The sequence below is a fragment of the Spermophilus citellus genome (assembly GCF_964194105.1).
Source record: "Spermophilus citellus genome assembly, chromosome: 1".
Classification (NCBI taxonomy): Eukaryota; Metazoa; Chordata; class Mammalia; order Rodentia; family Sciuridae; genus Spermophilus; species Spermophilus citellus.
The window spans coordinates 144057096-144082870 of record NC_138182.1 but is presented as its reverse complement, the minus strand read 5'-3'; the positions used below and the strand labels follow the sequence as shown (position 1 = coordinate 144082870).

At 38.6% G+C, this 25775-nt stretch overlaps 3 protein-coding genes across 6 annotated transcripts in view; 1 reads left to right on the top strand and 2 right to left on the bottom strand.

The window, feature by feature from the left end:
* The window catches only part of RAD50 (RAD50 double strand break repair protein), a 108781-nt gene extending 107063 nt beyond the window's left edge, over window positions 1–1718 (bottom strand). For 2 of the 3 annotated variants that reach the window (XM_081310847.1, XM_081310848.1), the window contains exon 1: window positions 1246–1718. In XM_081310847.1, the coding sequence (XP_081166973.1) occupies window positions 1246–1374 (129 nt within the window). In that variant the 5' untranslated portion in view covers window positions 1375–1718. The remainder of the gene's footprint in view (window positions 1–1245) is intronic. The other variant, XM_081310849.1, reaches the window with a different exon arrangement.
* A 9924-nt stretch (window positions 1719–11642) lies between these two features.
* On the top strand, window positions 11643–17978 carry IL5 (interleukin 5). Its single transcript, XM_081310015.1, has 4 exons — window positions 11643–14360; window positions 14556–14588; window positions 17112–17240; window positions 17338–17978. Exons 1-4 carry the CDS (start codon window positions 14217–14219, stop codon window positions 17434–17436), a joined length of 405 nt encoding a protein of 134 aa, XP_081166141.1. The 5' UTR covers window positions 11643–14216; the 3' UTR covers window positions 17437–17978.
* LOC308657797 (uncharacterized protein) overlaps window positions 14467–25775 on the bottom strand; it is a 125219-nt gene continuing 113910 nt past the window's right edge. Inside the window, exons 4-5 of one of the 2 annotated variants that reach the window (XM_081309871.1) lie at window positions 18592–18677; window positions 14467–15661 (exon numbers count right to left, since the gene is read on the bottom strand). In XM_081309871.1, coding sequence (XP_081165997.1) covers window positions 15475–15661; window positions 18592–18677 — 273 coding nt within the window. In that variant the 3' untranslated portion in view covers window positions 14467–15474. Of the gene's footprint in view, window positions 15662–18285; window positions 18678–25775 lie in introns of those variants that run through there. The other variant, XM_081309878.1, reaches the window with a different exon arrangement.

Here is a 25775-nt window from a genome sequence, read left to right as displayed (position 1 = left end):
TTCATTACTAAAATATTTCCCATGGAGATTATAAGAATGTGATTGGGAAAAATTTGACAATATAAACTCATAATAAAGATAAGGTTAAGAGTTTAAAGAATAATTGCTATAAGCTAATAGAAAAGCTATATAATTTAAAAGGCATCCTAAAGAATTCGTGATTTAGAAGAAAAATATTTCCAAAACAACTGCTAACAATTACACACAGATTCCTATATGCAAGTAGTGAATTCTCCCATTAACCCTAGGCCATAGAAACTATTTTTACACCACATTATGAATCAAAAAACTAAGGCAAAACTAAGACCTAAAACTAGACCTAACAGTGAAGTTAGGTCACTTGCCAGCAGTCACACAGGTAATAAATGATGAGGCAAAAAAATCTGTATTCAGGTGGTCAGTGCTCAAAAACACTTTATTAGTCTTCCCTCCAGTAGTGCACTTAGTACAATGCTGAGAAAATAATAGATATATACAATATATAACATTTTTACATAAATAAAAGTAGACAACATTCTAGCATTCAACTCTCAACCTTCCCTTTCTACATGCTTTTTACAAATTCTTCCCTTAGACTCTGCTCATTCCTATACTGATAATGTTTTGCTTTTCTCAAGCTATTATTTCTGGACCAGAACACCTCTTGGCTACATTTTCACTCAAATTTCTAACATTACCTGGGTTTTTAACAATAGCAGTAATCAAGCTCTGCTCCAACTTTAATTGGGCAAAAGTCAAAAAAAACTAAGTAACAACAAAATACAGTTCTCCAATTGAACCTAAATCCTCACTACATCAGTTTCATTTTAAAGTCATTTCGTTTTCCATTTATTAGGCTTAACAGTGGGCATCTTTACCAAGTGTATATTTATCATACTTCATAACTTTTTAAGGAATTCCTGTATGGGCCAACTACTGGGAAATGAATACTATGCTTCAAAAGCAAGGGGACAGGGGTAAATAACAGCAGCATGAGCCAAAGGTCTTCATGTAGGACCGTGAGCGAGTTCAGGTCTCTGGGATTCTCAACGACACCTGTCCACAGGGCTGTCCCAGACACCCAAACTGCCTGGGACTGGGATGAAGCAAAAGGCCACGCCCCGATTCATTTTCTAGGCCTCCAGAAGCACAGTAGTAAGTACGCCTCTCCTTTCCCTAATCAGAGTTCAGAACTCCCCCAGGGATTTTATTTTTTGGATTCGTAACATGGGGCGAGTAAACGGAAGGCGGCTACTCAGGACTTACCGTCTTCCCTGCCCCATTGGGTCCAACCAAAATTGTGAGGGGGCTGAAGAAAGTGATAATTTGCTTATCTTTGTCCTCTATTCCAAAACTTCGCACGCCCAGAATGCTCATCTTTTCGATCCGGGACATTTTTGCAAACGTCTCGTGTCTCGACACCAAAGGGCCTGGAGCCCACCGAGGTTTAACAGTGAGGGTGCAGCAGGGCGAGCGTGGGACTAGAAAGGCACAGGAAGGCCAAAAGTTCCGAGGGCGAGCAGCGAGAGGGGGCAGGGGCTCAGGCTGGAGCCCTTCCTTTCACACCCGCTTCCTTTCCGGCTGGAGGGCGAGAGGGAAGGGGACCGGCTCGGGAATACCCGCCCAAGACAAAAGCAAAGGCCGAGCAAACCCGCAACCGCGCGAACTCACAGATTCCCGCTACAGCGGCCCCACAGGTCAAGTGGGCCCGAGCGCGTCTACGTCACACGCCGCACGCCCGGTGCACGCCGGGAAGCGAGGCGTGCGGCGCGCAGTAGTGCCTGCTTCCAGGTGCCCTCCGCGTTTTGACCGGATGCTGTTGCGGGTTGATGCGGGTTATAACTTCTTGCTGCTGCGGGGCAGCACAAAAGGAAGACCGTGGCTTGTAATGGGCCAAGCTGCGTTTCTCAGAGCGTTATCCCCGGGACTCTTGGAATGGGGTGGAATTAATCGTGTTCCAGAAACGTCAAAACTCACTCTCATTCCTTGATGTCCAGGAGTTTCCGTTGATCACAAGAGTGTGAATACGTCATTGCAATGGAATATGTGCCTGTATATTCTTATGGTTAAAAGAAACTCAATTTCAATTTCCAATTGACTGTGAATATTGCTAGTTATAATGCCCTTTGAGGTCTACCGTAATTTTTATGAGTGTAAAGGGGCTTTTAAGACAAATCCTGAGAACTACTGTTGTAGGACTCTTTTTTTAAGAGTTCTGCAAATATGTAGAATGTAAAGGAAATCGAGCCCTAACAGCACTTCCACAGGAAAGAAATACCTTTTCCCCCCATTAGTACTAAGGGTCGGTAGTTAGGGCCTCGCTAAATTGCTGAGGCTGGCTTTGAACTTGGGATCCTCCTCTGAACATGGATCCTCCCAAGCCAGTGGGGTTACAGGCATACACCACTGCACCTAACAAGGATAGATAGCTATAAAATAAGGGAAGGAGAAATCACCTTCCGAAATCGAGAATATTGCTTTCTTGGAAACAAACTTAATGGAAGGATACAACATGTAATCACCTATAGGTAAATCTTCGAAAATAAATTTCTGGAAGATATTAAAATTAAAAACTTTAATGCGATGGTATAATTTGCTCCTGAGATGGAAAAATGTAGGAAATGCTGTCCAATCACACAATCCAAAGAAAATAATATACAGAACCTAATACGTAAACCAAAAAATTTCATGTGTTTAGGAAAGCAGATGGGGAAGGCCAATGAGAAGTAGTGTCTTGCACTGCTATGGGAGGCCAACCCCACAGTAGTTACACTCCCCAGCTGGGTGCTGAGGCACTCAGTCACAGAAATGGGTGTGTCTTGCTACAGCCCCATGGGTGAAGCTATGCTCACCTGTTCCTTTATAATATAATCCCTTGCCCTGTTTAGGATAGAATCTTCCATGGAAGTGCCTTGTGTGTGTCCCCTCCTCTTACTGTGCCCTTGGGTGTGGCCTACCCAGGTGTCAGTCAACCTGCTGACAGTGGACATCATGAAGATAGACTCAGCCCCCTGAAACCTGACCCCTTGCCTCATTTGAATAGCTTCTTCTCAATAAAAGGGTCAGCACGTGCTCTCGAGCTCTCTCTCTGCGGACCCTTAAGGTCAGAGGAGCCGTCACAGCAACCCCAAAGAAAAGGGTATTTGTGCCTCTTGTGTGGTTATCTCGTGCAGCCCAGTTAGCCCAGTTTAACTAGAGTGACCCCTGAGCCTTTTAGTAGCGAGAACAGAAACCCCGCAATTGGCGTCCAACGTGGGCCCAAAGGTCTGCCTCTTTAAGCCTCCAGGACAAAAGTGACAAATGCTGGCTCCTAAGGGGACTCCAATTTAAATATTAAAGAAAGTTAGTGAAGTTGAAAGTTCTCTCCAGAAGTTAAGTATGCTTAGAATTGCAGAGTATTGTGGGCAGAATTGTAGAAAGTAAGTGAATTAGACAAAAGGAAAATCTGTGACGTTAAAATTTTTAATACTGGGGTATAATTGTAGAGACTCTGAATAAATATAGTTATTAAGATGATTGATGGGCTATGTTGTTGAGTCCTCTCCATGGAAAGCGCGCTTTTGTGGATTTTTTAAAATTGCTTTTATAAATCTTTATAAAAGATTTTTTTGGGACTAGGATTGTTGCTCAGCAGTAGAGGGCTTGCCTAGCATGGGCGGAACCTGAGTTCGATCCTCAGCATCACATAAAAAAAAAAAAAAAAAACTTAAAAAAAAAGAGATTTTTTTGGCCTTTATGTTCTAGAAGTTTGCGCTAGGAGAGTGAGAAAAATGGAGAGAAAATGTGATGTTTACCTGGAGAGAAATAAGTTTCGATTTTCTATTGTTTTTGTCAATACTCAGAAAGTATGTACAGACCTTTTTACTACATGATTGTCCTATGAATCAGAATGGCTGTAACTCAGCCACTGGGGACAAGAGACTTTAGCCGCTGCTGCTCGCTATGGAGTCCTAGCCCCTGCGGCCAGCAGTGCTTTTAACCCTTGAATTACTTGACCTAAATGCCAAACACAGACTAACCTAAGATCTGATTGTAATGCTAGCGTTTGCTGCTAAAAAACCTTTGGATCACCCACGTGCCACAGAAAAAAGTGCAGGAGGTACACAAGATGCAACCGCAGGTCGCAGAGACAGAACAAGCTGCTACCACAGTAGGATCTTGGCCAGGCGGGGGGAAATGCAGACAAAATCAAACAAAATGCAATCGCTTAGGAAACTTTTGCCCGACAATGGACAGGGGACTCCATGTTGTTTGCATCACCATGGTAACCACAGGGTGCCTGGCCAGAAGAGCGGGCTTCCTGGTCCCACCTCCCACACTTTTGCAGGCTTGCAATTGGTTGTTCCACAGTCACTCAGACAGGACTTTTAGTCCCGCCTTCCAGTCACTAACCTGTGCTACTGTGTTTCAGATTTCTACTGGAGCTGTTCAGAGCCTGTATTTTTAAGAATGCCCACCTGTAAATGCTAACGAAAGATATCTTTTTCAGACAAAATTTAATTCCACAGGTTTTCTAAATTTAAGTTAGTTCTGAGTTAAATAACCTGACTTTTCTCTATAGTTGTGTTACTAAATAATGTTCTATTGATGAGAGATATCAAACATGCTTCTTTATATTTTACTTTTAATTTTGGAGGTTATGAGGATGCATTTGCTCACCACAGGAACAAAGCTGGCAATGTTCCTGTGATGACCAAAAAATCCTTATTCTCATTCCTAACTATAAAAGCACACTACCAAGTAAGAGAATATGAACACATCATTTATTACAAGAGATTTAAAATTATCAATGCAACAAAATGGACTGAAATTATATATTTATGTCTTAGTTGACAGACCAGTGTAATAAAACAAGGGAAAGGTTAAAGACCCTTTATCCCCAGTTTTTAAAGATGTGGTAAAATACATTAAAAAATTTTAAATCTTGACCATTTTAAGAATACAGCTCAGTGACATTAAATATGTTCACATCATAGTGCCACCATCATCACCTTCTGACTTTCCATCTTGCAGAACTGAAACTCTATAGCCATTGAACAGTAACACCATTTACCAACTCCTGGAAACCACCATTCTATTATCTGCCTCTATGATTTTTGACTATTTTTAATAATCTTGTTGAAGTTGAATTACAATATTGTCTTTTTGTGACTGGCTGATTTCACTGAGCATAACGACCTCAAAATTCATCTATGGTGTAGCAATTGTTAGGATTTAAATCCCTTTTTTAAGGCTAAGATTCCATTTTGTGTATACATCACATTTTGTTTATCCATTCATCTATCTATGGCATTTGGGTTGCTTCCATGTTTCTGGGTATTGTAAATAATGCTGTTGTGAATATGGGTGTACATATATCTCTTTGAGACCATGCTTTCATTTCTTTTAGGTGTATACCCAAAAAAAATGGATTTCTAGGTTATATAGCAATTCTTTTTTTAAATTTTTTTGAGGGACTGTCATGTTTTTTCTCACAGCAGCTGTACCTTTTTACATTCCAGTGTACAAAGGTTTCAATTTATCAACATCCTCACCAACATTTGTTATTTCTGTAGTCATCCTAGTGAGTGTGAGGTGGTATCTCATTTATAGTTTTAATATGCATTTCAATAAAGTAAATGATGCTTATTGTCCATTCGTATATCTTCTTTTGGAGAAAAAGCTATTCAAGTAAGTTTGAAAGTCAAGTTTATTGAACCATAATTTCATACCATAAATTCACCATTTTCCAGAATACAGTTCCATGGGTTTTGACAAATATAAAGATTCATTCCCCACCAAGACCACTGAGGAAAAAATTTGTGGATTTCAGAATATCAATAGGAAGAAAAAAAAGCAAGTCTATACCTTATTTTACTTATTACTGTAAGTTCCAGATAGATGAAGATCTAGATACTCTAAAGGAATAAAAGGTCAGAAATGTAATTATTTCTACTTTAAAGGAGAATTTTGTGACTCAAAGTAACAAGAAATTAGTAATGACTTAATTGCATGTCTCTAATCTCAGTATGAAGTCCCCAGCATTACTCCTTATGCTGTTTTGCTTTTTAAAAAAAAAAAAAAAAAAGTTAGGAGGGGGATTAAGAGAGAGAAGCTTAACTTGAATCAAATCTAATCACACCTTTAGATTTAGCTTCCAGTTAACAGGAATTATAAGGATTAAATTAACAACACTGTAAAGACAGAAAAGGTAACTCCAGAAGATAGAACATGTTATAAGATATTGGCTCAGGCTCTCAGGAGATTAGTGTCATTAAAGCAAGGACTATTGTGGACTTTAAAGAATTGTTTGAAATTAAAGAGATTTGAGGTACACATCACCTAGATGTATCACATGCTCTTGGTTTGCACATAGACATGAGGAATATTTGGGGGACACATTAGGAAATTTGAATGTAGATGATAAAAAGAAGCATCGTTAATTTTATTATATTAGATGTGATATTTAAGAAAACTTTCTTGGGCTGGGTTGTAGCTCTGGTAGAGTGCTTGCCTGGCATGTGTAAGGCACTGGGTTTGATTCTTGGCACCACATATAAATAAATAAAATAAAGGTCCACCACCAACTTTAAACCAAAACTTTCTTGCCGTATAAGAAAACTATAGTTTTGAGATGCATATGGAAGTATTAGTGATGGTGTCAAACTGTCCATTGGAGACTTTAAAATACTTCAGAATAAATTAGTAAGTTGAAAGGGAAAAAATGGAAATGACAAGGTAGCCAGATTCCATTACAAAAAAAAAAAATCAACTTTGTAACAATAGGAAACTATAAAACCAAGGCAAAGCTCTAGGATTGGGGTAGAAAATCTTTTTCAGTGAGCACAACTAGATCCTAAAATCCTAAAATAAAAAGAGCTAAAAGGTAAATCAGTCAAGTCCCCACTTTTCAGTAAACTACTTACATACTTTTGAAAAATGTTTGTTTTTGCTTGTAGCAAAATTAGTGTAATGAAAAATAAAACTACTTTAGCTTATACCTTCTATGGAACTTCTTCATCCTTATAATACTTTCCAACATAATTTTTTTCCAGTATTGATATGAGCCTTCTTTTGATTAGTATTGTTTGGTATATATTTCTATAGAATCCTTGATTTTCAAACTTTTGACATCATTTTCTGTTAGGTATCTCTTGAAAATAGCTGATAGATGATTTTAAATACAATTTATAGTATATATAGATGAACTTGTTTTCAATTACTGATTCCTGGTAAATTTGGATTTTAAAGATTTTCTCTTTGCTTCTTTTTCTCTTAACCAGTTTTCTAGATTAATTGAGCTTCTTTTTTTAAGATAAACTTTTAAGGATAATTATTTTATTTTATTTATTCTTTTTTTTTTTTTTTTGTGGTGCTAAGGATCAAACATGTAAGGCCACTAAGCCATAATGCCAGCCCCTTAATTGAGCTGCTTTATTCTCTTGTTTCACTCCACTGGTTTAAGGATATACATTTTATTGCTATGATTTTAATTATTACTCTTAACATTTTCAATGCCTGTTTTGAAATATAAAGTTAATATTTTTAGCATTCTTCTGAACATTACAGACTATAAAATGTGCCAACTTTGATCACCCACTCCATATCCCATGTTATAATTGTTTGCAATTTTTGTTCCTTGTTGTCTTGAAATAAAAACTTATATTAAGTTAAATAAGTTATTTTTTAAACCAGCATTACTTATTTAGCTTTACCAACAGGGTTATCAAACTCCAATTACCACTTCTTCCTTCTGAAATCATTCACTCATTAAATTCTCCAGACTGTGAAAGCCTGGTGCTAATGGACCTTCAGGTAAAGAAATCTATCTCACAGTGCTGATGTCAGAATTAAAGTTCTTTTTGTGAAAGTGCTTTATGAAGTTGTAAACCAATAATGTAAAAGGTATTTCTTCTTCGTGTATTGAAAGTTTTTAAGAATGATATGGTGAAATGTAACCAAAACCATAAAAATGATCATATAAATTCCCTAGCAAAAAGAAATATTTTTTTATTCCACAAAGGAGTTTCTAGTTGCATTATTTAATTTTATAATGCTAGAGAGATCCCCAAAGCCTATAAGTTAGGGAGTTGTGAAAAAAACTGGTACATCAATTTCATCTTATACCATGTAACCATTAAAACAATAAGTAGGAAACTACCTATATACAAAACTATATAGAAATACAATTGAGAAATATTAATAAGCAAAAAAGATAAGTGCAAATTGTACATATTCATTGATTACAACACTGTAAAACTGTCTATGCATCAGTAAAGATTGGAAGAAGTCATCAAAAAACACATTTATTATGCCAAGGGGAAATTTAAGTGTGTATTTTTCCTATAACTTTTTTTGTTCAAAAATTCTAATGAAGATATGCTTGAGGATTGAATGAATGGAGATTAAAATAAATTCAAAAAGAAAAGGAGATGTTATCAATTAACATTTAGTCACCACAAAAGTTTTGGGGATCATGCTCAGTTGATTGATTAGGATCAGTTCATGGAAAAGTCATTTGACCTTAAATGACTACACACAGTAAAAACCACAGTTAACAGCTTAAAATTTAAAAAAAAGCCCATGTTACCAATATGCAAACCACTAATAAAGATAAAGGTTTTATGACAAAAGGCTGGATGTTACCCACTAACATACCTTTTTGAACATTATTTTTAAACACAAATTTTACATTATTATTATATATCATTTTATGTATTATACATTTATATATTATACATTTAAATATATTTTATATACTATTTTATATATTATACATTTAAAGTACATTTAAATTATATATTATACATTTAAATCATATACTTTATGTATTATACATTCAAATAACATTATCTTATGTATTATTTCAATATGTAACATTATTATTAACCTTATTCAAAGTCCTTTTTCTAAATTACATAATTACCAATCATTTTTTAAAATTCAGAGTACTGGGCTGGGGTTGTGGCTCAGTGGTAGAGCACTCACCTGGCACATGTGAGGCACTGGGTTCGATCCTCAGCACCACATAAAAATAGTTATTATATTAAATTTTTTTAATTCAGAGTACTGACTGCTAATTTCTTTCTATTCCCCTAAAATAATGTGGATTTTTTAAAAATTTCACAGTTGTTTACATTGGTTTGGTGTCTGTAGCTAAACCTTGGGGCTTTGTTCTATTTTCCTAGAGTCTTGCCAAAGTTATTTCTGTTACTTCAATTTCCTAGCACAGGGAATAAACTCCTTAAATTTCCAGAGTATTCACATTAATTTGTTCAGCTAATACAACAAAGAGCCTGCTGATTAATATAAGTAACATTAATTGTCTACAATACGGTAGAACTCAAGGAGAAATAATAAATAAAAACCTTATTCCCAAGAAATACAGGTGGAGAGGTGAAATGGTTCCATGCATGGTATTCATGAGATACAAAGTCTTTTAGAATAATAGTAAAAATAATCATGAATTTTTTTCAACTTGCAGGGCCACCCCCTCCACACACAAACACACCCTTGTGCTGGGGATTGAACCTAAGGTCTCAGCACACTCTAGGAAAGTTCTCTACCTACTGTGCCACATCCCTGGCCCACACTGTTCTTTTAAAATAAACTTTTTGAGTAATTTTAGATGCACAGAAAAGTGTATTAGAGAGAGTTCCAGTGTACCCTGCACTCACTTTTCCCCTATATGAATATTACAATGGTACATTTTTGTAACTAAGAAACCAACATCGATTGGTACTTTACTAGATTCCACAGATTTAAAAAAAAATAGTTTTTGATGGACCTTCTTTTTATTTCTTTATATGCAGTGCTGAGAATTGAACTCAGTGTCTCACATATGCTAGGTGAGCACTCTACCACTGAGCTACAATCCCAGCCCCAGATTTTTTTTTTCTTTTAATCTCTTTAGTATTACCTACTGTCCTCCAATCTGTTCCTGAATCTCATCCAGGATATGTCCCTTAGATGCCTCTGGACTGTGACCGTCTCTGAGAATGCTATTTTTTGTTTGTTTGTTTAATGACCTTAATAGTTATAAGGTCATCAAGTATTTTGTCCTTTTCTTTGGGTATGGGTAGTATTTTTCTCATGGTCAGACACAGGTTATAGGTTGGAGGGGGCCACAGAGATAAAATGCTATTCTTATGACATCACATCAAAGGTATATACTATTAACATGAGTTACCACTGCTGATGTTGACCTCCATCACCTAGCTTAGGCCAAAAGTTTATCAAGTTACTCTGTGTAAAGTTACTCCCTTATCCTCCTGTTTGATTTTTTTAAAAACAAAGCCATCGTGTGAATCCCACTCTTAAGGAAATGGGGATCACACTACATCTCCTTGAGGGGGGAATATCCACATAAGTTATTTGGAATTCTTATGCAAAGGAGATTGCAATCATCAACATTTATTTGGAATTTTATATTAATGAAGCTCTTTCAAATACATCATTTGAGGGCTGGGGTTGTGGTTCAGTGCTTGCCTAGCATGTATGAGGCACTGGGTTCGATTTTCAGCACAACGTATAAATAAATGAATAAAATAAAGGTCATAAACATCTAAAATTTTAAAAAAAATACATCATTTTACTGTCCTTACTTGAGAAAATTTGTAGTCAGGTTAAGGAGGTCAGACTCAGAGGAAAAGCTAATGACACATCAACTTTATAGGAATTTTAGCCAGGTGCAGTGATGTATGCTTGTAGCCTTAGCTGTTCAGGGAACTGAGGCAGGAGAATCCCTGGAGCCCAGCAGTTGGAGACCAGCAAGGGCAACATGGAATGAAACAAAGAAAGAAACAGAGGCAGAGAAAAGGAATATAATTTTGTACACTCAGGAAAAAGTTGAAAGCAACCAAAGTGTCTATCAACCTATAAAGCGCTAGGGCTGGGAAGGCAGCTAAGTGGTTGAGTGCATGCTTGGAACAGTAGAGGACATGGATTCTATCCCCAGTGCCACCCAAACCCTAAACAGACAAAGGAATAAACAAAATATGGTCTATACATGCAATAGAAATTATTCAGCCTTAAAAAGGAAGGAAATTCTCACACATGCTACAACACAGACAGACATAATGCCAAGTGAAATAAGCCAGTCACAAAAAAAACAAACACTGTATGATTTTTTTTAAGGCTCTGGAGTAGTTGAATTCATAGAGACAGAAAGTAGAAGAGAAGTTGCCAGGTGCAGCAGGAGGAGGAACTGGGAGTTACTGTCCAATGTTAGCAGAGTTTTAGTTTTCCAAGATGGAAATAGTTTGGAGATTTGTTGCACACATTCTAAATGTTATTAATATTTCTGAGTTGTACATTTAAAAATGGATAAGAAGTTAGATTTTGTTATATGCATTTTATAATTTTTTAAAAATTTTAAAGAAATACAATTTTTTATATTACACAATACCTTTATTTAATTAATTAAATTATTTTTATGTGGTGATGAGAATCAAACCCAAGGCCTTGCACAAGCTAGGTGAGCGCTCTACTGCTTTACAACCCCAGCCCAGAAATACAATTTTAAATGGGAAGTATTTGGGCTGGAGATGTGGCTCAAGCGGTAGCGCGCTCGCCTGGCATGCGTGCGGCCCGGGTTCGATCCTCAGCACCACATACCAACAAAGATGTTGTGTCCGCCGAGAACTAAAAAATAAATATTAAAAAATTCTCTCAAAAAAAAATAGGAAGTATTTTTTGTAATCAGCCTTCCAATAGGAACCCACAGTTATATTGCAAATCAGACTGCAAAATGGTACCCTGGAGCTGTTGATATTTGAAAATCAGATTATACAAAATAATCAAAATTTCAGACTTCTTTGACAAACTGGATGATCTCACAATGTAAGCCCAAGGGTATCACACCTGAGTGCTGAGAAAGCAGCACCTGCCCATATCACTCACTATTCCCCTAAAAATAGTGGTTGGTTGGTTGGTGAGTTTTCTCCTTCCCAGTGAAGTCTAGAACATTGGCATCTCAATCTGCTACCTCCTCTAGTTGTGTAGCCCTATGATATAATTTAACTCTCAAATCTTCAAGATACTGGAATTATAAGCTATTTGATGATTTCCATGAAAGCTTTATCTAAGCCCTCAGTGTAGCCCAAAGGTCTCAGAGGGGAAGCAGAAAGAATCCTCTCATACCCTTTGGCAAGGAAGGCTGAGCTAGAACTTGACTTATGTTCTAAGAGCACCATTTTAAAATACCCTTGAACAAGACTACTACGATTTATAACACACTAATAAGAGATTCCCTGTAGTGAGCCAACATTTCTCAGATTTTCAAATCAGGCATACCTAAGAGCCCCAGACTTCAGCAGGTATGCATGTATACACACTTCCCACACACACACACACACACACACACACATACATACACAAAAGCAGATATGGTGTGAGCAGATGCCACTGGAATACTGGGGGATTTTGTTGCTGTTGTTTTTGGTACCAGGGAATTGAACTTGGGGCACTTAATCACTGAACCATATTCCCCGCCCACCCACCCCCCACTTTTTTTTTTTGAGACAGGGTCTCGCTAAGTTGCTGAAGCTGACTTTGAATTTTTGATCCTCCTTGCTCAGCCTCTTGAGCCACTGGGATTACAGGTATGCACCAGCACTCCCAGAATGTTGTGTTTTTATATAGACAATGCAGATCTGGGATCACATACATGTTACAAGTGTATCTATCCCCTCGCTGCCTGTTTCTCATGGAGAACAGCATCCAGCTTTGGAGAAGGGTTCTGGGTCACATTTTGTGTTTGTTACCACCTGTGTTAGATGCTCAAGATAGTCCTAAAGTCAGGCTTCCAGGCCACCAACACAACTACTTTAGGATGCAGATTGAAACCCTCTATGCCATCATGTGTGCTGAGCCAAGAAAGACAGACTGAGGCCTAGAAGGGAGTTTCATTTGCTCTTTTCTTGAAAATATAGGTCTGAGCCTAAGGAGCAAAGGCTGATTCCCTTGAGTACACATGTTCATACATAGCCCATCCAAGGTTTGAAAGAACCCCTCACCTACCCTTGTGGGACACACAGGAAAGGCCATGCCCACGTGTTATGTGTCTGTGACAGGTATTTATTAGTTACCATCTCAGCATCCCTGGCCCTCTTACAACTACCTAGGACCCCACATTCCTCAGCTGTGTGGTTTGGGGAAATGAAGTCTACCTCTAATTCAGAGAGAACCCATGAGTATAGCTCATGCCCCTAGCCATAGTTCAAGGGTGAACACATCTACCCTTTCACAAAACATCTGAATTGTTCTGATTGAATGATCAGAAAAGAAAAACTGTTTTTTTTTTTTTCCTTATGCTCAGGACAGGATACATATAGATCCAGGAGTTCTGGCCTCATTTTGGGGCCACAGTGGGACAGCTGCCTAAGAATGGAGTCAAGGAAGAGCCGTCAAAGCAAGTAGAACAGACAGGAACGTCTACCAGATATATGACCCAAATTCTCTGCTTATCTCTCCCTGTTTGGGTTAGGCTTGGGGTCACTGAGAACAGAAAGTATCCTAATCAAGACCCTATCGAACACAACTTGATCTTACCAAGTCTTAATGGTCTCTGCTTTAATCAGTGTCTTTTTGCCCACCAGTATTTTCAATTCTTTTTAAGACAGATCAATCCAGCCACAACCACAGTAGAAGTTAGTTCCCCTGAAAAATATTCTCATTTAGTATAAAATTCTGTTGAGCGGTTTCTATTCCTTTGTGGTACCTCTTTTAAAAGAAATTCAATCTTCTGATTTTAATGAATGCAAACATGAGATATTGATGTATATCAACCTACAAATTTTCATTTGTCATGGAAAATGTTTTTAAAAAGGAAGAAGTAGGGATTTTTCAAAAGATAAGCCAGGCAAGGTGGCACACACCAGTAATCCCAGCGACATGGGAGGCTGAGGCAGATAATCACAAGTTCAAAAATAGCCCAGGCAACTTAGCAATACTCTGTCTCAAAATAAATTAAAAATTTAGAAAAGGTCAGGCATGTACTTCAGTGATAGAGCACTTTCCCTAGCATACGGAAGCCCTATGTTTCATCCTTAGAACTGAAAAAAAAATAAAAAGTAAATTTATTTAAGATACAAGGCATTGGAAACATTTAGTTTCACCATTTGCCATCATTAGACATTCTCTATCTGATTGTTAGAAATTATTCATTTCCTCAAAGAGAGAGAATAAATTGGTTGGGGATGCAATCTCATGCTAAGCACTTTCTTAGCTTTCTTTGCAAACTGTGAGCATTTCAAGCCATGGGGATGCTGCTGCACTTGAGTTTGGTAGCTCTTGGAGCTGCCTGCACTTGTGCCTTGGCCTTGGAAATTCCCATGAGTACATTGGTGAAAGAGACTTTGACTCTGCTTTCCACTCATCAAACGGTGCTAATAGGCAATGAGGTAAGTCTTTTTCATTCCTGCATTTCTTTAAAATGCATAATTATATGTGGTATTTCATTTACTGTGTATAAAGATCCCTTATAAATAACAAAATTATGAGCACAGGTGAAAACCACATCACTAGCAAGCATAATAATGAAAGTTATTAATAATTGAGGGCTTTAAAAAATAATTATTTGACCTTTCCTTTTCCAGACCCTGAGGATTCCTGTTCCTGCACATAAAAATGTAAGTTAAATTATGATTCAACAAAACGATCCCATGAAAAAGCAACTTTCAGATTTTACACTATAAATCATTAGTTGTCTTTGGAACTACGTAATTTTCTCTTTTGCTTTCACATGGGGTGGATGTGAATGTATGTACTTAGAGATCTTAGGAATGAGTTTTAAAATTAGAATAAGCAAGTGGATCAGGCTTTGGTGATATTTTCAGTTCTCTACCCCAAAGAACCTCATGTTAGAGTTTGTTTGTTTTTTTTTTTTTTCCCAGAAGAATCCCACAAGGGCTGAGAGGTGCCTGCTAGTCTCTTCTCAGTTCTGATCATCTATGGCCATTCTCTATCTAATATCATTCTTTAAAAAAAATCAGATATAATATTACCTTTATTTTATTTATTCATTCTTATGTGGTGCCAAGGATTGAACCCATTGCCTCGCACATGCTAGACAAAGCGCTCTACCATTGAGACACAGCCCCAGCCCTCTGTCTAATATCATTCTGAAAGTACTGTACTGGAGACCTAGATCAGAGGCTCAACTCTGGGGGTCCAAATAAATCAGGTCTGGTCACTCACCCCAAAAATCAAACGGAAAAAATAATGATAAAGAGTAGGCAAGGAACTGTACATCAAGTGTCTCAGCCCTTCTTGGGGATACTGATAAGAACTTTAGGTTTAAATGGAGGAAGAATTCAGGCAGGGGGTGAGAGATATGCATAATTTAAAAGTCTTGGTCAAGTTGAACATTATTATCTCAATCCTGGTGATGCAGAGTGGCTCCAGGAAGCCCTCAGTACTTGAGGGAGCCATTTCTATTTGCTGCTTGGGTGTTCATCTATTAGATCTGTGATATTGAAAGGGGACAATTTGGTTCCCCTAAATAATTATTCCTGCTTAGGGAAGTAGTCCCACTTTGGGGTGATCTGCCTGCAAGTCTTCACTGCCTCTGGAAGGGGTAGGGCAATGACTGGAGACTTCTAGGTGCTGCTCTCCGGCTCTGGAGCAGGAGGTTGTAAAAGCTGGCAGTTGAATGTCTCTGCAAATCTTGAAAATATCATAGTTACTCTTTTCTTGGTGTCCTCTGTCTTGAAGGGAAACAAGAGAGGATAGGTAAATTTAGGATCAATAAACCTTGTATTATTATGCCTGCACACAGAACTGTGTTACCCTAATTTAAGGTAATAAGGTGACAGATGAAATGGAAGCAGAGATGCCAAAACTTCTCTGATTTTAGTTACCCATTGGGCATCTGCAGGCCCAAAGGAAGAGTCAGTGCTTTTAGAAAAAGCAGCTTTTAATTCTCTGTTATACTCTTAGTAACTTGGGTTATATTTTTAGAATCATGATCGGTAGACATTAAAATATAACAACAAATGCCCTCTCAATAATTTTCACATAGTTAAATGATTATGACTCTATAATGGTATTATGTACATTTGAAACACATAATGGTCATACTCAAAGGTAAAATATACTATTTCATTGGACTAAATGAGATAAAATTACCAGTCTAAACCATAAAAGAAAACACTGATGTGAGTTCTATTAATAACATAATTGTGTTATGTGTTCATTTCCTGAACACTTTATTTCTGGTTATGTAGTTTCTTTTCTTTTTTCTTTTAGTGGTACTGGCTATTGAACCCAAGGGTTCTCTTCCAGTGAACTACATCCCTTTTCATTTTTTATTTTGAGACAGGGTCTCACTAAATTGCCCCGGCTGGCCTGGAGCCTCCTGCCTTAGCCTCTGGAGTCACTGGGATTATAGGCATGCACCACTGTACCCAACATTGTGTAATTTATTTTTTAAAATATTTTGTTTTTAGTTGGACACAATACCTTTGTTCCATTTTTATGTGGTACTGAGGATCGAACCCAGCGCCCCTCACATGCTGGGCGAGTGCTCCACCGCTGAGTCAAAACCCCAGGCCTTGTGTAATTTCTTAATAACTTTTGTAATGCTCTTCAGTAATTAAAAAGCTCTTGATGATTTTCTCAGTATGAGGTAGTTTGCCACTTGGGAAAGAAACAAACAAACAAACAAAAAACTCTTTGGAGGAAAACAAATGCCATAAAATGAAGCCTAACTTTTGGGACCAGATTTTTTTTTCTAATTTTTTAAAGTTGACAAATTAAAATTGTGTATATTTATTGTTTCTAATATGATGTTTTGAAATATGTATACATTGTGGGATGACCAAAGGATGAAGTTTTTTTAATTTTTATTATTTGTTCTTTTTAGTTATACTTGACAGTAAATGTATTTTGACATATCATACATACATGGAGTATAACTTCTCAATTTTGTGGTTATACATGATGTGGAGTTACACCAGACATGTATTCACATATAGGAATGTTCTACAGTGGAACATAGGAGTGTCATGCAATAGACCCAACTTTTATATCGTGTTTTGATAATTTGCACCACCATGCCTGGCTTGCCTGTGAAGTTTAATTACATTGAAAATTAAGAGCCACTCTTGGTTGGCTCTCATTCTTTTAAATCTTTTTAAATCTTCCTCATTTAGCACCAACTATGCATTGAAGAAATCTTTCAGGGAATAGATACGCTGAAGAATCAAACTGCACAAGGCGATGCTGTGGAAAGACTATTCCAAAACCTGTCTTTAATGAAAAAATACATTGACATCCAAAAAGTAAGTTATGAACATTTCTATGGGAATTGTATTTGTCTGGCTGTGCCTGTTTCTACAGAAACTGACAGTTTTCTTCAATTGTCTATTATTTTTACAGAAAAAGTGTGGCCAGGAAAGACGGAGAGTCAAGCAATTCTTAGAGTACTTGCAAGAGTTTCTTGGTGTGATAAATACCGAGTGGATGTTGGAAAGTTGAGACTAACCTGCCAATTGTAACCAAAGCTTGTATTTTTTAATTAGACATATTTTAACTGATACATCAAACCCAAAAACTGTACATATTAATAGATACCATGTGATGTTTGATATATGTACACATTGGTAGGTTAAGCATATCTATGTCCTCAAACATTTACCTTTTTTATATCGAAACATTCAGAATCCTTTCTTCTAAGGACATGTAACACACAATCACTATTTATAGTCACCCTTCCGTGTAATAGCACGTCAGATCTTCTTATAATCTAACTGTAATTTAGTATCTGCTGATCAACATTTCCTCCTCTCTACTACTTTCCCCAGCTCCTGGTTACAGCTCTACTCTTCATTTCTTTTTGCATTCCACCCATGAGTGAGATCATATGGTACTTACCTTTCTGTGCCTGGAGTAGAATATGGAGGAGGGAAAGGACTTTTTTTGCAACAAGAATGAGAGTCAACCAAGAGTGGCTCTTAATTTTCAATGTAATTAAGCTTCAGAGGCAAGCCAGGCATGGTGGTACATGCTTGTAATCCCAGCAGCTGAGGAGGCTGAGGCAGGAGGATCACAAGTTCAAAGCTAGCTTCAGCAACTTAGCAAAGCCCCTAAGCAACTTAGCGAGAACTTGCCTCAAATAAAAAACAAATTTTTTAAAGTGCTGAGGATGTGGCTCTGTGGTAAGTACCCCTGAGTTCAATTCCAAGTTCCAAAAATAAAGTAAAATAAAATAAACTTCAGAGGTAAAGTAAATATTTCAGGAGTGCTGCTACTTTACCACCTTACACAAGCAGAAAGCATAAAGTATTTGAGATGTTTCTAATAACAAAAATCACTGAAGTGTTCTCCTCCAGTTTGCCAAATAGATACTTTTATTTAATTTAACATTCTGTAAGATGTCAATTAACTTAATATTATTTATGAAATGATTAAGAATTTGGTAAATTAATATTTATTTTATGCTCTGTGACATTCCAATAAAATAAAAATGTACAACTCTGATTCGATTAACTACTGGTCTCTGTCTTAATGCTTCAAGTCCATGTGAGGATGTGCAGGGTTTGGAGGGAAGCCCTCAGTGCATGCTGGCTGAGTGTTTCCATCTTCCCGGTGGCAAGAGTCTTGAGGTCACTGGGCATACCAAGAGCAAGTGACTCAGCAGCACTTGGAGAGCATGTAGAAAGCAGGAACATGGGCAGGAAGTCATCTTGGTTTCTTTTGCACAATAGTATCCCCACGACCTAGTCGGGGGCAGAGTAAATGAATGAATGGATGGATCTGAACTGGCTGTAGAATTAAAATGAGTTTTAAGGTTGCCCCTGGGAGGAGGGCAGTGTAGGAACCTGTAACTAGGTTTGTCCCCAGCCTATGATAATAATTTGCCAGACCAACCATTCTGCCAGCTCAGAGGAGAAGTCTGAAATGCTTTCTAATGGCCCAGAGCATTGGGCCTGGGTTTCCTTCTCACAACATCTGTCAAAACAGCACTGAAAAAGGAGCAGAGATTCAATCCCCAGCCCCCCCCCCAAAAAAAAAGAAAGAAAGAAAAAGAAAAGAAACTAAAAAAGGAGCAGAGAGGTGCTCCTGAAAGTCTCTCTCTGAAAATGGGGTCCCAAAGGGGCCTGCCATCTTATATTCGCAGAAGCAGAGTAGCACCAGGCAGAACAACACTCCCATCTGCCTGCTGATGGTATTAGCAAGCATAAATGGAGATTTCTCTGCTTGAGAAAATCTATCAAAGATCCAGAAAATATGTTCTGTGAAATATATTTTAAAACTGAAATAGATCCAGTAGCAATACTCAGTTTTGCCACTGATTTCTTCATTCCTTTATCCAACAAATATTTATTGGGGTCCTGTGCTAGGGAAAGGACACAGATGTGGGACTGTGACACCTATCCTTAGAGGTCAGTGCCACCATCCTGGACATTATCTACATGTATGACAACAGTGCTGGGCCCGCTGATGTGCGTGTGAAACAATTGCTCCTACTGTTGCTAGGCAGAGGAGAGGGGCCAGAGCAGACAGATGCAGATTCCCAGGTGAGAGAATGCAAGCTCCTCTGAGAAAGAAGCACAGGTCCAGGCATGGGGGACAGAATACTGAGCCACCCTGGCTCCGTCTCCCAACTTGTACACACTCTGAGCCATGAGCTGAGCCAGCGAGGGAGGAAGGTAGATGAGCAGATCACCGTGATGGCTGCTCTAGAAACTAACAGGAAACAGGAAACTCAACTTGCAAAAAGACTGAATCTCGACTTAATTCAATTTGGCAAATATTTAATAAACCACAGTATGTTCTAGGACTAGGATCCATCAGTAAATAAAACAAAGAAAATTCCTTATCTTTGTATTTCTAACATTCTCTAGGAAAACACTTTATAAGTCACCATCATAGATTCCTGAAGGTAAAAGGTCAAGGTACCCTGATTGCTTTTGTGGCCACAAAAGCAATCAGGGTACCTTGACCTTTTACCTTCAGGAATAAGGTTCATGGTAGTAACTTTGTCCATCTTGCTTCTGACAGGAAATGCTCCCAACTTGGCCTCTACCATTCAAGGACCCCATCTTGCCCACTGATACTGGGGCATCCATGGCAGAGGCAGCATCCCTCACTTTCATCCCAATTTACAGAGGTCATCCACTAGCATCCTTCACAATGACGCCTGCTTCTCTTCATCAGGGCCTCCCTTGCTGTGTTAGTTAAAGGACCATACTCTGTTGCCCTCCAGGAACATGTAAGATAGCAGGTTCTTAGACAAGATGCAGTAAATCCATTTAAGTATTCCTACTTCCTTGAGCCTTCTTCTTCAACACCATGGAAGGAAGCTCTAGCATCTTTACTTCATATGCCGCACAACATCATCAGGGTCAGGCTTTAAGGGCCCAATGCAGTAAACTAGTAGAACTAGCTCTGGGTGTTCTTATAACACCATTAAATCCTGAGTGATAAAGAGTAGTTACCATATGAATGAATTCACTCCTATTTAACTCTGCATTCTTCTGGATGAAGCACCTCAGGATCCATTCTCTCTTGGTTTCTGACAGTACATATTACTGAACTCCTCCAGATCTTCTGCTTCCCTGCCACGACTGTATGTCAGTTGTTGAAATGCTGTCTCTCAACTTCAAACCCACCTTATAAACTCTACTGGAGCTGGGATTCTGCAAACCAATGTCTTCCTAACCTTAAGGAGTGTCAGCCTAGGAGGCTCCAGGAAGAAGGGATTGTTTGTTTCTATTTGCTTCCTTTTCTGTTTCCTGTTCTTTATCCTTTTAGATTACTGTTCCCAAGCCTAACATTAACCCTGGAAGCAGCAGTTCATTCCACTAGCAATAGTTGTTTGATATTTTGAAGTTTTTCTACCATTCATAAATCAGCCCCCTCTAAGACCTTAGCACCAGACAATAAGCACTCCCCCAAATGCCGGGTTCCATTCCTGGAGGACCTCTTTTCTGAGTTCAGGGTCGTGTCTCCTCCACAGACATCTCCTCCAAAAAGTAAATTTAAATAATTCTAACCTCTTGGTTTTGCTTCTCAACCAAAAGGGTGGTAGCTCCTCCCTAGAGTTGTGACCTCCATAGTATCCTGTGGTTCCCTTTTTTGTCTGTCTAGTTTTTCATGCCCTGTTAACACTTTTTTTTTTCTTCCAGTACTGAGAGTTCCATCCAGGGCCTCATGCATGCTAGGCAAGCACTTTACTACTGAACTACATGCCTACTCCTTTTTAAATTTTATTTTGACACAGTGTCTCACTAAGTTGCCCCGCCTGGCTCAAACTTCCAATCCGTCTGCCTCAGCCTCCTGAGTAGCTAGGATTACAGGTGTGCATGCATGGCAACAGTTCTTTATATTTATTCTCTCTATTAAAATAAATGGTTTGGGCTGAAGCTGGAGCTCAGTGGTAGAGTGCTTGCCTAGCACATATGAGGCCCTGGGTTCGATCCTCAGCACCACATAAAAATAAATAAGTAGAATAAAGGTATTGGGGGAAAATCCACATAAAATAAGATGAACGATATGGTTTCTATCTTCTGATCAGTCCCTAGTTAATACTAAATGTTTATGCATCTGACTGTGATTATTGGCCTGGAGGAATGAGGGGTATCGTGGGAGAAGAGAGCAAAGGTCACCTTATGTTTTGAGTGAAAATAGTTATTTCTGCCTACAAAGAAGGGGGAAGCAAGTCTACTCTGGCATGAGGGGATGGACTGCTTCTGCCTGTGGAAGAGGGCTCAGGAGAACTTGGGTGTTCAAGAGTCTCAGGTTTGTCCAGTTAAGGTCTCACGGTCCCACTTTTTCCTTATCAGGGCCTGACTTTGACACAGAGGAGTGCCAAAGGTACACAACCATCCTCCTCTGTGGCTCTTCAAAGACCTGCAAATTGTCAGACCCTGAACCTAGTTTTCAGCTCAATCTGCCCTGCAGCTGTAGGAAATAGGTTTTCCCTTAAAGTTGCCATTGAAACCTGGTAGAATTCAAAGGATGCTAAGTTGGCATTAGATTGTCTTGTACCATCATTCTCTTTTTGGTGAAAAAAACAAAACAAAACAAAAGAAGTGTCAGAAGAGGCACTGTACTTTGCAATCCTATAATTAGCATGATTCCCATGTATCCAAGCCATATATTCTGTTGCTTTGCTCTCTGCTGGCCCTTTATCCAAATTAACCAGAGTTAAAAGTTTAAAAGTCTCAAATAATTTTATGCCAGAAGTTATAATCAACTTACTTATTCTCAGGATTAGTTCCTATTATTTTAGAGACAGGAACAATCCAAATTCACAATTCCATTCCACAGGTTATCTAAAACTACATCTGGTACCAACTTTGATAGCTTCAGAAAGCAAAGTGTGAGGTAAGGATTGAAGTGCTGACACTTTCCAGGTGTTATAAGCCTGAGCTGGTTAAGGTTGAGGGAAAAAGGAAGTGAGGCAAAGAAAGATGTGGAACAATGTGGTTGGCCAGACACGGTATTGCACAACCGTAATCCTATCTAACAACATATAGGAGAGGGACAGGTATATGCCAGGCTGTCATTCTGGCCCATAACTCAGGGGTCATGCTTCACTCCACAAGAGCTCACTTCCCTGCAATTCCAAACTGTGGAGGGCCACCCCTGAGCTATTTGAAAAAACCTCTACTGGGCCTTGAAGCCAAGGAGATTTTGGTCTGGCATTGCAAGTCATTTTGTGGCTTCTCCCACTTAATGGTGACAGGTGGTGACCTCAGTCTTCTCTCAGCTAGAGAAGCTGCTCTGTAGCTCCAGAAGGGTGTTTCCCTCTGGGCTTGGACAGCCCTTCTCCTACCTGATTTGGCAAAAGAACATTCCATGAAAATCCTTTGAAGCCTCCTTGTATAAATAAAGCAAACGGGGGCTCTTCTCTTGCTCTCCTTTCAGTGTGGAAGCAGGACCCATAAGGCCATGAAGCCATCCCACCCCCACTTTTTGAAAATTACTTTCAGTGTCTGTGATTTTTCGCTGTATTTCTCAGCCAGTACACTTCACGCAAGGGAAACCCAAAATTCATAGCCCACGCAGGATGTGGGCGAGGCCAAACTGTACCATCCAGTCATTGGCAGCCATAAGTCAGACCCTGTTCTACACACAGTGGTGACATGGAACAAGACAGAAAAAGCAGGCTGTGGGGGCAGTTTGAGAAGGCACACAAATGTGTGTCCAGTACACAGATAAATTTCTACAACTGATGGGAAAAGACATAGAAAATCAGAATGTCTCTGTAACAATTAAAGAGACTGCATCAGTCATTTCAAATCTTTCTCAAAGAATATGTAACACGGTTTTACAGGTGAATCCTCCTAAATGTTCAAGTCCTGGGTAAATCCTAGCATAGCTAAGCACATAGAAAATAAACATTTTGTTTATTTTAGCTCATTTTGTGAAGCTAACATACATCATAAAAAAACAAGAGGTGGCAGCATAAGAAAAAAAATTAGGATCCCATAAGAAAAAAAATTAGGATCCCTCGATCCCTCACTCATTCACAAAATGGATGTAAAAATTGTGAACAAAGTATTATCAATCCACATCCAGATGTATAAAAAGATATTATGTGATAGCTAAGTTGGGTCTATTTCAGGAATTTAAGATTTAACATTGGAAAATCTTTTAATGTAATCTAGCACATTAATCTCTTCATCAATGCACAAAAGGCATTGCTGAAATTTAATATCCACTTATGATGACTACTATTAACAGAGTTGAAATAGAAGGGAATTTCTTTAATCTGAAGAGCTTGTAGGAAATACTGTGCACAATGGTGTTATGTCAAAAGCATCCCTTTAAAAGCAGGAATAGTGCTGGGGATGTGGCTCAGTGGTAGATAGCTTGCCTAGCACATCCTCAGCACCACATAAAAATAAATAAAATAAAGGTATTGTGTCCATCTACAACTAAAAAGCCCTTTTTTTTAAAGAAGCAGGAATATTGGCCCATCTTGATGAAGCCCACCTGTCATCCTAGCAACACAGGAGTCTGAGGCAGGGAGATTGCAAGTTCGAGACCAGCCTCAGTAACTTAGGGAGGCACTGTCTCAAAGAGACTGGGGATATAACTCAGTGATAAAGCGCCTCTTAGTTAAACCTTTCTATAAATAAATAAATAAATGCAGGAATAATGTCTGAACATCTTTAGTACCACTCTGTGAGGGCTCCACAACAAAGCAAGCACCAGTCACATGATAGACATCGTAGATTTGAAAGTATATCAGAACAATTTCCTACCAGATAAAGTGTCTTGAGGAAACTTCTTTTTCCAATTGTACAAAGGCTTTATATGAGCTAGTAGTAATCCCTGGATACTTCTAACTCCATTTAAATAAAGTACTGTGATTAAGGGGCCTGGGCTTCACAATAAGTTACAAATAGAACAAATAAATATAAGGATTGTGAACAAAGTTCAGTGTGTGTGTGTGTGTGTGTGTGTGTGTGTGTATGTTGTGTGTGTGTGTTTTTGCAGATGATACATTATGACAAAAACAAAACTCAAAAGAATGGAGAGTGGGGCATTGTGGCATATACCTGTCGAACTGGCTACACAGTAAACTGAGGCAAGAGGATCATCTGAGCTCAGGAGTTAGGGGCCAGCCTTGGCAACATAACATGGCTCTCTCACTTAATTAGAAAAAAAAAGCAAGAAAAGAATACATAGTCATTTAAGTGATTTTAAGTAATAAGAGAGTTTAGCGGACTGGGGATGTGGCTCAAGTGGTAGCTCGCTCTCCTGGCATGCGTGCAGCCCGGGTTCGATCCTCAGCACCACATACCAACAAAGATGTTGTGTCTGCCGAGAACTAAAAAAATAAATAAATATTAAAAAAAAGAGAGTTTAGCAAGTTGCTGGATCAATATACAAAATCAATTACAGGGCTGGGGCTATAGCTCAGTGGCAGAGAGCTTGCCTTGCATGTGTGAGGCACTGGGTTTGAACCTCAGCACCACATAAAAATGAACAAATAAAATAAAAGCATACTTTCTCTCTACAACTACAAAACAATTTTTTAAAAATCAATTACATTATTACCTATCACCCAAAATAGAAAATATAATTTTAAAGAAGCCATCATTACAAGTAAGTGTAACTATTATTATAATACTTATGAGGCTAATATGGTGCCAAGAAATAAATCAAACAAAACAGGCAACAATTAAAAACTTTATTGAAAGATAGGCAGAGACCTATCAGGTACACAGGTAAGGAAGACTCGGTTCTAAAACAGCTTATTCGTTCTTGTACATAAAAGAATGAGGGTCCAAGAATAGCCAATTCAATCTTGAAGATCAAAGTGTGACAACTTGCCCTGCTCAATATCAGAGTCAGTGTGGTGTTGACAAGAGGGTACAGCAGTAGTTCTCAATAGAGGGCGAGTGAGTCTTCCCCCAGGGAACTGTTGGCAATTCTTGGTCGTCACAACTGGAAGGAAGGGAGTGGATGCTACTGGCATCTAGTAGGTAGAGGGCAGGGACGCTGTTACCCCCTACAATACACAGGACAGTCCCCTACAACAAAGAATTGTCTCATCCAAAATGTCAGCAGGACTGATGTTGAAAAATCTTGAGGGTAGAGAGATAGACCAACAAGAAACTGATCTAAAAAGAAAGAATGGAAGCCCCATGCCGTGGTGCATGCCTGTCCCAGGAGCTCGGGAGGCTGAGGCAGGAGGATCATCAGTTCAAAGCCAGCCTCAGCAACAGCGAGGCGCTAAGCAACCCAGTGAGACCCTGTCTCTAAATAAAATACAAAATAGGGCTGGGATGTGGCTCAGTGGTTGAGTACCCTGAGTTCAATCCCCAGTATCTAAAAAAAGAGAGAGAAAGGATGGA

What these genes read in the sequence shown, in the direction of transcription:
- IL5 (XM_081310015.1), top strand. Translation starts at nt 14,217, where the DNA reads ATGGGGATGCTGCTGCACTTGAGTTTGGTAGCTCTTGGAGCTGCCTGC. An exon ending in CGGTGCTAATAGGCAATGAG is followed by an intron (nt 14,361 to 14,555) that starts GTAAGTCTTTTT and finishes TTCCTTTTCCAG; the next exon opens with ACCCTGAGGATTCCTGTTCC. An exon ending in CTGTTCCTGCACATAAAAAT is followed by an intron (nt 14,589 to 17,111) that starts GTAAGTTAAATT and finishes TTCCTCATTTAG; the next exon opens with CACCAACTATGCATTGAAGA.